Source organism: Larimichthys crocea, chromosome XV (genome assembly GCF_000972845.2).
Source record: "Larimichthys crocea isolate SSNF chromosome XV, L_crocea_2.0, whole genome shotgun sequence".
NCBI lineage: Eukaryota > Metazoa > Chordata > Actinopteri > Sciaenidae > Larimichthys > Larimichthys crocea.
In genome coordinates this window covers 18,954,895-18,966,912 of record NC_040025.1, presented here as the reverse complement: position 1 = coordinate 18,966,912, position 12,018 = coordinate 18,954,895, and the positions used below count along the sequence as shown (strand labels likewise).

Below are 12,018 nucleotides of genomic sequence, written 5' to 3'. Positions count from 1 at the left end.
TGCTTAAGGATTCCTGAAAGGCTTTGCCATGTTCTGATGAATCAATGAAGCAAGTCAATATTTGAAACTCGTATCTGGGATGCACACAGGGGGATACAGAGAAAAGTAAATGTAGTTCTAGGAGATTATAATGCTGGCCAGAAGCAGCCCTTCATTTTCACGAGTATTTGCTTTAAATGACAGTGGTGGTGGTAAAATTATAAGTCTTGTAAGTATTTATTTAGGGTGACCGCTGGCTGTGTCATATTAAAGGATAGGTTCATATTTTTGAAGTCTGTCTTAAAGCAATACTGAATTTAAACAATTTTTGATCTCTGTAATCATTCCTGCTGACTTTAAAGGAATGCCCTCCAAATACTCCAATGTGAGTGATGGGTGGACAAAATCATCTTTTCGTGTAACAATGAAGGCCACCTTTAAAACTAAGCTAACATGAGTTGCAACTGTTGCAGCGTTTTGTTTTGTTTTTTGGTAATTAGACAAATCAAACAGACAAATCAAATCAACAAATTAAAATGTACTCTTTTTGTTTCTGAACCTTCGTGCAACCGAGCAAAGAAACACTGTCCATGGAAACAACAAAGAGAACTTTGTAGTAATTTGAAAGATACCCACTAGATTTGGCCAACTCAGACTGCTGAAAGCTTCAGAACTTCAAAATGCATTTTCACTGAGAACAAGGACTCTTGTCTCCCATCACATACATCACTTTAGGAACAGATGTCTTGACAACCAGTATGGAGAGGAGGAACAATTACAATGTACACACAGGCATATCAGCATTGTATTAAGATTGACTGCAGAATGTCAACCTATCCTTCAAGGCTTACAAACAGTTGCACAACCATAAACTCAACTCAAAATCCACCGAAATAATGACACAGTTTGTAACGGCGGCACAACTGCTGAGACGAGCCACTTCAGCTGGGCACAATAAAAACTCATTACAGTTTTGTTGAATACTTAGTTCTGATTGGCCAATCAACACCATCTGAAGGGAGCGATTTCTGAACACTAGACATTTAATTATATCACTCCATTTTCAACAAGTCCAAAAGATTTTGTTTATTTTTCATCAAATTAAACATCAAAACATTGTGCCAAAAATGAACTACTTTTCTGATACGCAGCCACACAGCTAACCATGGACGTGTTTTCTGATGTTAATTCTGAATTATTCCAAGAGCACAAAACATCTGATTGCTGGTTAGAGTCTTAACAGCAATCTTACCAGATTTGTTTACATTTCTGTTTCCAGTGATTCTAAATTGTAGCCTTTCAAAGCCAACTACAGATGTTTCTATGATTTCAACCCTGCCAACTACAGACAGATTCTTGTAAATGCTTGAACTCAATATTTTGCATCAAATTATTTATGTTTTTGGCCAGTGGTTGTGTAGAAAAAGGGAATATGTACAGCAAGCTTCACAGGAGGGTCTTTATTTCTCATGTAGGGACTTATTTGAGTATTGCAGTGTGTTAATTGAACAGAAATCTCATCTCCACTCTTTAGTCCTTACAGATGATGAGCTACTTTATTTCTTTTTTTTAATAATCTTTCCTATTAATACACCTTTGTGAACAAGCTCTACCAAAGCACATTATATGACGAAACCACTTTTGTCAGAATGAGATTGTTGATCCAGTGCTGGAACTGGCTTGCTGTGGGAAGGTTAGCTGTATCTGTGTGGGGCAGACCGCATCCAGCCAAACCTCAACGCCTCTCTCATGCTCCCTTGCTCTCTCTCTCTCCCTCCCTCCCTTTCTCTTACACACTCACTCACACAAATATTTACAGCTCACGCCCCTGCCTCAGGCTGCTCAGACCCTCGGGGAAGATTGGGGAGAGAGCTGGTTAACTCCTGATGAACTCACTATGGGAATGATTTCTCTCGGCCCCATTGCTCTCCCACATAGCCGATGTCTACTGTTTGAAAGTAACACTTACAAGTCTGAATGAATAACCTACCAAGAAGCGCCTAACACCATCATACTATTCTTTCTCTACATGGTATTGCATGCCTGCATATTAAAATGTTTATCATGTCGTTCTCAGAACACAGAGGCTTTGGAGGTCCAGCGTTATATCGTGCATACTTGTCTTGCAAGCAGAGCATATGTAATATAACCCCATACTGAATATTAATGCTTGGTTACTGTGTGTTACAAACTGTGAGTGTGAGCCTCAAGAGTGAGACAAGGGCTGCGCAACACAATGCTTTTCAAAAATGATTTGCCCTCTGCTCCTTTGTTAAGCACTAATTTGCTTTGAATAGATAACCCTGAATGTGTTTTCTGCACCTTGTGATTTTTGTTGCTGGTATCTGGTTTGCAGCACAGATTGCAGACCTGAAACGTGTGCTTGAAGCTGTTTGTTTCAGATCAAAACTCTGCCAGGATTGTGGCAGGGTTTTCCAACGATGTTTAAGACATTCACTTGTCTGTATATTTAACAGAATGCCTAAGTAGGATGTAAAATGTGATCCAGACTTGTGGTGTAGATCCTAATCCCATAGTGAGTCACAGTTCCCTGAGGAAAGCCTCATTAGACATCCACTGATGTGTATTGGATTTAGTGATAAGTGGTGCTAATTGCCATGTAAGCAAATTTAGGTGCCGACGTCTGCTGTGCTTTTGAAAAGAGATGTGCATGAACAAACAAATACACACAGTGACAGTTACAAGTGCACACACACACACACACACGTGCGCACACACTAATTATTTTAGGTCCCAGCTGTGAGGAGGGGCTGCTGATTTGGAGCAAGGCAACATGAAAGATTATTCATTCCTCAAGATACTGTGCTCATGCGACAAAGCCCTTATTCATCTCAGCTTCAGACATTCTGAAGAGAACTACCATTTGACCCTGAACATTTTGTAAGAGAGGAAAATTAGGTCTCTCATTAAAAGCAAGATCAATGACAAGATTTCTGTACTACTACCAGTGCAATCTCAATTAAGGTAACAATTGAGGAGCTCTTTAAAATGAATGACTGCACATTCAGCTGCTAGATAGGGAGTGTCTTTCAGAGATAGAGACCTGGCTTATTCTTTTCCATCAGGAGTCAATGCCAGCTTGAAAAAAAAAACAGATAGCTGCTAACTGAAGGAATGCTGATTTGCTGCCTTGAGCTGCTAATGAAAAGACAACAAGGTGAACTTTTCATACTATTTGTAAAATTGGTGGAAAGCTTTGGGCACTCTTTGCCATAAAACCTTTTAGGTTGCCATCTGTTCTGTATGCCAAGGCGTCATCACAAGAAAAAAAAAATCTATAAATAAGAATTCATAGCCCCTGTGCTACCAACATAAAAATAATGTTTTGGAGGCTTACCTGCCAGACACTCCACCAATGACAGCAGCAGTATAAGTTTCCATAGCAACTCCATTTTAATGGTCTCAGGTCAATACAAGCTCACATCCAATCACAGGTGTGTAGAATCCTGGCTTTGTCCTTTCCAGCACTTTCACCGTTCTTCTGTCAAATGAAAAGAGAAGCAGGAGAAGGCCATTAGACATTCAGAACCACTGGTCACATCAGATCTTATGCTTTTGTCACAAGCACACTAATTGTCCATGTTTAGCAGGCGATGGCTTGATGATATAAAATAAGAGGATGTTAAAATCAGATCCTTAAACCCTAAAAATATTTGACAATAACATTCAATCTTTGCATGCACTCATCAGGTCTAGACGAGAATGAATTGTAGCCCCACTTTAAGCTGCAGATTCTGTGATAGTCTGGATCAGACTAGTATATCTGTGAAAATAATCAAGAAACCGCTCTGTCATGTGCAAACTTATTTGTCCAAGCAAAGCACTTACAAAACACTTGAGCTGTAGAGTTTGCTTAAGAGTGCTTAACATTGCATAATAGGGATCATGTCTGCAAGAGAAACACAAAGGGATTGCTTGCTTGTACTGTACTCAAACCTGCTGAGACAAAACAAAAAGCAAGCTGGTTGTCAGACACATCCCTACTATGTAATAAAGTGCTGTCCTGGCTCCTCGAATTCGTTGGAGCTGGAGGGATTATGTATTTCTGACATAAAGAGATGACTGTACGCAGGGCAAAACCATTTTCGGTCCCCCGAGAGATTCGCACAATTGATTTTCTCAAGGACTAAACCGTAATTTATCCCTGCTAAGTCTCAAATGAAGTCCCAAAAAAGTTGTGAAATGATAATGAGACGTATTCCTCCTGTCACTGACAAACAGTGATCTATTTATTTGTCTGAATACTCTAATGCCCCCAACATGTTCATAGCTAAGATCCATTCTGATAAAGAACCAGATAAATGTTTGCGCATGATAAGCCAGTTATGGAGTGAGAGAAGATGAAGGGAGGAAATTAGCCATTGTCTCTGCTCAAACTGAGTCTCCCTGGTACATTTAACTGGCTGATGGCACAGTTTCCTCTGACTACACACAATCAGTATGCTGAAATAAATGAGGACAAAATTAATAAGAACATACAGTATAGTCAATCAAGAAGCAAATGCCAAAGAAGAAGAGACAACTGGAAGATTACACATTCATAGTTTCTCAGTTATCTGCTCGCCTCTTATCTTTGCACCACTGAAAGGCATGACAGAGCATACTGATGCTTATGTGAATATATCAACTGCGTCCCTGACACGTTCGCCTACACTACTCTTCCTTCTTCGTGTACTAAACCATTAAAGGCAACACTTTTTCCCTATAAATCTCATTATGGAGATTGGGTTTAGAGTGTCATCTTAGTTCCAACTTATCTTGCAGTTATTAGGATGCAAATGTCATGAGTAAATGTTGGCTTTTAATAATAAAACAGAGAGACTTCAAATCCCTTCTTATGCTCCTGGATATTTTTGGAGTGCTGCTCCTTTGAGGGAATAATTGTGAGAGATGCGCTGAATAAATTACTCTGCACACTGTCTTTAAAATGGATAAGCCTAGAAATTCATAAAACTTTGTATTCCAACAACACAATTATTTATATCTACACTAAATTAGACAAATTACCAAGCTTCATTTTGACTACCAAAGTAAATTTGTGTGTCACCTCAGGCTGCACGTTTTGCAGTTTAATACACACACAAACTCACACACATGGCAAATGCTTAGTGTTTTCAAGAACTGTTCAAGTAATTGTTTTGGCAGCTATGTAAATGTCTGACATCTCATTCCGAAATTAATTTACCCTGCCTTGACATCACCACAAGCGAACATGACCCGAACATGTGAACTGTTGAGACGCACTCATAACGGTATCTACTGGCCCCTAAGAGCAATCTCTTGATCTCTATTACTCAGTGAGCCCTGAGACACGAGACATCAGACAGCGGGGTTAGCGTGGGGGATAAAAGACAGCCTTTTGATCCAAAGAAGCTCAGAAGATGGCTAAGGGAGTCGATGGGTGTCTGTGGTAGTATTTGACTTCCTCTTCAGTACAAATTAATTACTCTTGTGACCTTAAGTGGTAGTGACAGGGCCAATGACATACTTTCATCTCAAATTTATTCTCTCATTTGTTTGCTGTATGAAATGAAAGTTAATGATAGGGAAGGCTTTCAAACTTTGCCTTTCAAGTTCCACCCTCTTTCATGTCTCTGGTAAAAGCCAATGGTTGAAAAATGGAAAATGATCAAGGCTAAAGTGACAGTCCTGACCTAAACATTTCCTGACCCAGTTTGCACAGACTTGCATTTAAATGCAACACAACAGCAATGAATTCAGCCAAATACAGATGACAGAAATGCAGAATAACGTACAAAAATTTAATGCAATAAATTTACATTTACAAATTGACTTACTCTATGGGTAATGATTTACCCAGAGCTGACTGTGTGTTGGGCATGCTGCATAAAGCATTATCCCTATCATGTGCCTCATATTCCTAACTACATATCAGTTCAAGTACTTATAAACCTAAACTTGTCAATTTATGGAGGAAATATAAATACTGTCTGTAAAATTCAAATGCTTTCCCATAAGTTTGCTGAAAGTGTGCCAAACTGTCTGTGATTGATGCTGTGAGATCAAACATTTTAATTAGAAGCAGGTTATTATGATGAGAGATTTTCAAAATGTCAGGTGCAGCTCAGAGACGTTGTCTCCGACTTCATGATGTGTGTAAAAATAAATATTTCCTGTTTTGGAATAATTATGCAAACTGTCCAAATGTCACGTTAGCATAATAACAAACATCGCAGATGATGTCTGTCTTATATGAAGATGTCAATATTACAGCAGATTTTCCTTTGAAGATTAATCACCAACAATTCTGATGATAAATAAATAATTTAGGTTATTTATCAAAATACCAAAAATTTGTTCTTTCAGGCTTGTCAAATCATTGCTGCTGCTGTTCCCTGTTTTATTTCATTGTAAATTGAATATCGTTAGGTTTTGGATAATTGATCAGATAGAAAAAGGAACAGGAAGACCTCTAAATTGTGATGTTCCATGTTGCATGATTACATATACAGTACTAGAGATTCACAAGAAATCTGTGCCATGTATTGGAACCACAGAAAGCTTGGATATATAACAGCGCTTCATTTTATTTGGCTTTTGAGGAAATGCAGCTGCTTTGCGGGAAGCCTCAGTTTTGTGGAGACAAAGCCCTCCTCCAAATTTCAGAGTTGTCAAAGTGACACTTCTTTTCCTCTTCTCCTCTGACAGCACCAGCTGGAGTTGATAAACCACAGATTGTAGTTCAGTCAGCCACAGACGCAGACAGTGATGGCAGTTGATTCGACCCCCTCCACTACACCCGATCTCTCTACTGCCATCAATTTTTCAGGCCTTGAAAATGTATTAATAGAAGGGTACTCCAGGTCCCGTTGGTTGAAGAGTCCAGATGAAGATAAAATTCACACTAAAATGCATGAGCGCCCCCCCCCCCACACACACACACACACGTACACACCCACGCCCCCCCCTCCATGCTCTGAATCATGAATGAGACCAGACTCCCACACTCTGCAGGAACGAGACAAGACCAGGAAAAATAGCATTCAATGCTGCATCTTTAATCACCTAAGCTGTGACTTCACTTGATCTGCAGACACCAGCTCGATCAGTGTTTTCCTGCATGTGAGGCTCATCTCACGGCTATGAGTGCCTCCAGTCATTTAAAATTCATTTTCTGGTGGTGCTCCAGTTGAGACTAGTAGTAGTAGGGAACGTGAAATTTCTACTTAATCCTGCATACTCTCATTCACTGCACACATGAATCAAAGATTCAGAAGCAGCTCTGTAGAAAGGTGGCGGGGATATTGATATCAAGTCACAATCAGATGAGTATTTTACAGGTGAGAGGTTCTTTGACACTAAACACTGAATTATTAAATCAAACATGTAAGACAGTAATTAAGACTTTCTTTTATTTATTTTGTTTTTCACTGTGGGAACCATTTATACAGTGATGAAGATGATACTGCTGTTTTTTAAGGGTTGTTTTAAAAGCAGTTGTGTCTGTTGATCCCACAATACATGCTCTTAGCCTCCTCTACAACAACAACTAGAAAAGAATGACTTCCATAGGTATCTTGAAGGTGCTTACTTCTGCACTGTACTCACTGCAAACACTGAACTCAACAGTACTTCACCGACATGAAAGAGCCACCAGAAAACCTAAACTTCACTCTCCCTCTCCTTTCTATGCGCATATAACAAATAAGCTCAAAACTTCATTGAGCTGAAGCTTTTATGCATGCCAACCCAATTTTTTTTTTCCGTTCATCACAAATGGCACACCACAGGAGTCAACGAAGTGCCAACTTATTCCCTAGCCAAGATTCTATCTCAAACAGTGGCACAAGACAAAGAGACTAGTGGTGTTTTGATCTAAGCACACAAGCCGCAGGCATGACATAACACATGCCAGCTTCTTCATTCCTCCAGACCACACCAGAGGCTCTCCACTAAAGCGCTCATCCCCAATTTCCCCTGTTAGAAGAGTAACTGAATATGTTGAAAGGTTCGCTTGGGCTTGAAGCACGTACGCTCCATGCCCAAACTTAACATAATGAGCCGCAATCTATAGTAATAATTTACGCACAGATACAGAGCTATGCATCGAAATACAGTTAGAAAGCATTCTTTACTATTAATTAAATAGTTAAACCTCAAGCAATGTACACTAAGATAAGTAATAGATGTAAGCGAATTGATAAATCTTTGTGACTTTTAATTTTATTGGAAATAACCTAGATGTGACAGGAGTGGCCTAGATTTTAATTCCTCCAATTAGGCACCTGCAGCAAACATAGTGTGTATTTATCTGACAACTGATGCTAGCTCTGACTGTCTGTCTGAGGTGTTTTTAGGGTTGGCAAATCCAGTGCACCTGCCTTTATTAAGCTACTAATTAAGGATCCCATTAGGATTTCAAAGCCTGCCAATTAATAGTTCATTAAATGCACAGATTTAGGTCTTTGGTGAAACACTTTGGTGGAACTCAGCCGTTATCATGGGAGGCAATTTTAAGACAATGATGGAGAAAGGGTAATCTATTATTACTGTAAGGAATGAAAGATCCTCCTATAGACAAAAAACCTGAAGTGTCCTTGAGCAACATGGTTTAAGGCGTCTGTACAAACACTCTGATCACAAAAATAGCTTCAAGGCTATATAGTTTACATATGATCTAATGATGATACTAAGTTGTTACAAGACAAGAAGTTCATGTATTTTCCTTGTTTGTAAAAACAGTAAACAAGACAGTGAAAGACAAGTGAAAACTTTTCCCCAATATTTATTACTTTACTTAATATGCTTTCTGAGACTTCCAGCTGTGCTGTCCATCAACACCACATTCCAAAATTGAGTTTTTCCTTGTGCTTAATTTTTTTTTTGTACAGAACCTCATTTGATTTATTAACAATATAGAAATAATCAACTGAAGTATATTACTAAGAGTTTGTAAGGAGAAAGGATCATTGTTCTGTGACTTATATGATGCCTATCTAAGAGCAGAAAATTATGTTTATGGATGGACACGTCTCTGAGGATGTCGCTGACTAAAAAGAAGATGAGGTTGGACGATGAACTTTGTAGTACAGCAGACAGCAGGTGCGCAAGAAAAATGAAAAAAACAATATATGTCGAATAAGATTGAGGTAATCTGATGCAGAGGGAATTATCTGCATTCTAAAAAAATATGGGTTTTTGATTTATATGAAATATATGATCCAAATGTTTTTTTGTGTTTTTCCACTCGTATAGAATTACTGTAAAGAGTCACAGCATACTGAATTTAATATGTTCCTTCTTGGACTGGAGCTGGTGAGTATTTTCATTATATCAATTAATCGTTTGGTCTATAAAATGTCAGAATATTGGACTCCAATACTGGATTCTAATTTTGTTGGACTTTTGAACTGACAAAGCATTTGACAAGACATTTAAAGACATCAGTTTGTTAAACGTTTTGCCAATGCAAAATCCAAAGATATTCACGTTAATATGTTATAAAACAGCAGAGAGTAGTAAGAAATGTCCATATTTGAGCAGCTAAAAACAACATTTTCTTCATTTTGCATGTAACATTTATTTAACAATTAATTATTACCAAAATAGTTGGCCTGACCTCTATCAGTTGACTAATTGTTGCAGCTCTAGCTCTCATATTGCCCCAACTGTACTTAGCTTTGAATACACAATAACTATTATACTGCTTAGGTCTGCAGGTAAAATGTTGGAGGTCCACTGCAGAACAATAAGGGAGCTGAAGAAAGCATGTGGATCATCTTATAGGTTTTCTTACATGTTGCATTAAAATGCTGGAAAAATGACAAACCTTACTTGCACCCAATCAGAATGCACATAATTTTACCTGCATCAACCTTCCTTGGCCTGTGTGCTGTTTTCCCACTTTCTCATGCAGACCAGGCTCCACTCACCCTCTTCCTCCTCTCTGAGCCAGTGACATCACCAGAAACGTGTCCAGCCATAAGCACACTTCCCCAAGGAGATGTGTAGTAGCTCTACTATTCCAACCACTTGGATGCAAAAGGTAAGAAGAGTAACTACACTCCCAAGTAGTGTTTGTGTGGGGAATTGGACCAAAGCTTTAGGTAGTTACAGTTAAGCCCTGGGTACATCCAGCTGGCATTATGTCAACATGAGACAAAAGACAAGACTCACATTGTGGGACAATGAAGAGTTGAGTGTGAAAGCAGCCCATGTCTTGCAGCCACCTCTAATTTTCTTAATAGCCGAATCAGGATGTGCAAGGTAGCTCCCACTCAAACATCTGGACACTTAATTTCACGAGGATAACTATTTCCAGCAGAGTCGCACGTTAAATGACTTCAGGCAATCTGAACGGCAATCAAGCTCGGAGCTCGGTGCAATCAAAGAGTGGGAGATATGATGAGACTGGACTCGGTCCAATCCCCTGTTGATCACTGACGACAAATGAGTTCTGTCAGAGGATTTAAATGAGGAAGAATTGATAGGTGGGATTTGTGTCCTCTTAAAAGAAAAGATGCATGGCATGAAAGATGACCATGCCAATTAAATCACAGCGAATGCTATTATCTCTAATTGGTTGTATGGAAATTGCGCAACTCAATTGGGAAGTGTAAAAATGAGTATTCTCTAATTGACACATGGGCCATAAAGGCATGGGCATAAATATATACAATCACACGCTGGGTATGTTGTAGTGTTAACATGTGTGTGCTGCCTGCTCTGTGAGAGAAATGAAAATGAGCTGAGTCTTAACAACCCCAGAGCATTACAGCCTGCTGCTGTTTTTCGGTGTCTGTCTGAAATATTTTAAATTTTACTGGTATTATTCTCAGTGCCAGAAGTGGAAGTTTGTGCGCGTTTTGATTGAAATGAATAAACAATGTGTTCCGAATATTAAAAATGAGTTTACACAGAATGTAAAGTAAAGAGTTGTAGTCTTTTACCTGAGTACGTCCCCTGTCCTCTTTGCTGCTGTTTATCCCTTTTCGGATATCCATGTTACACCGCGCATCTCCTCACTCCTTCAGCAGCTCCGAGCATCGAGTCGACGGCGGCGGGTGAAGTTCGTCTCTACAAAGTGCGGAGGTTTGCTCTCACAGAAACGGCCCCAAACTCCCCTCTCGCCTCTTTTTTTCTTTTTTTTCTGTTTTGGGAGGCAGGTTAACCTGAAACGCTGGCGTTCACTCTTTTCACTCCAAGTGCCATCGGTGCTTTCAGAGCCCGAGCAGCAGCAGACTGGTCCCCCGCTCTGCGCTCTCCACTCTCCGGCACATTCCAAGAACCAAACTCGCAACGGTGGCTCCTAACAAAGAGGTCTGCGGTGTGGAGGTTGTTACATTTCGCTCTATGGTTTTTTTTTTAAGCTGCAGAAAGTCTCAGCCTTGGTCTTGTTGACGGCGGTGTTCAGTGTGAGCGTCCAGCTCGTCCACAGGATGAGGACTGGAGTTGTCTGCGCGGCGGCGGCGGCTCATGGGACATTAGAGGTGGATACTGTGGCGGGTTCACAATGTCTACAACACCCTATCATCGCGAGCCTGTAGTGTTTTATGTACGTTTATATATAATTACTTAAAAGTCCTGCAGTCAAAATATTATTAACAATCTGCTCATTATAAAACTTGATAGTTTAATCCCAAATCATATTTTATACAGTATTATATTTTGACTGGGAAAAAGTGCAAGTTTTCACTTGTTGCCTAATTAGACCCTCTGTAATAGACTGTTGGTTTGTTTTACCCTACCTGTCAGGGTTTCACAGCAGCTGTTTTGACATGAAATAGTAGATAAACACCAATGATACTAATTAAGGAGTTCCATTTAGGTCAGTCACAGTCAGGATGCTGCTGTGGTGCATGCTGGCTCACTGGAAAGTCTCTGCTGCACTAAATGTAACAGAACCTTAATTAGTATCATTGGACACATCTGTGTTGGCCCTACTGTTTCATGTCAAAATGGCTGCTGTGAAAAGGCCTACTGAAAACACATAGGCCTATATGGGTGTGCAGATCCTTTGCTCTGCAAAGTTAACAGCTACAAACTACTACAAATGTA

At 39.6% G+C, this 12,018-nt stretch overlaps 1 protein-coding gene across 3 annotated transcripts in view; it reads right to left on the bottom strand.

Annotated features, from left to right (window-relative positions):
• Positions 1–11,791, bottom strand: part of cntn3a.1 (contactin 3a, tandem duplicate 1) — a 79,385-nt gene extending 67,594 nt beyond the window's left edge. The window contains exons 1-2 of one of the 3 annotated variants that reach the window (XM_027288595.1): positions 10,911–11,791; positions 3,338–3,481 (exon numbers count right to left, since the gene is read on the bottom strand). In XM_027288595.1, the coding sequence (XP_027144396.1) occupies positions 3,338–3,392 (55 nt within the window). In that variant the 5' untranslated portion in view covers positions 3,393–3,481; positions 10,911–11,791. The remainder of the gene's footprint in view (positions 1–3,337; positions 3,482–10,910) is intronic. The other 2 variants (XM_019274686.2, XM_019274685.2) reach the window with 2 other exon arrangements.
• Positions 11,792–12,018: the final 227 nt, after the last annotated feature.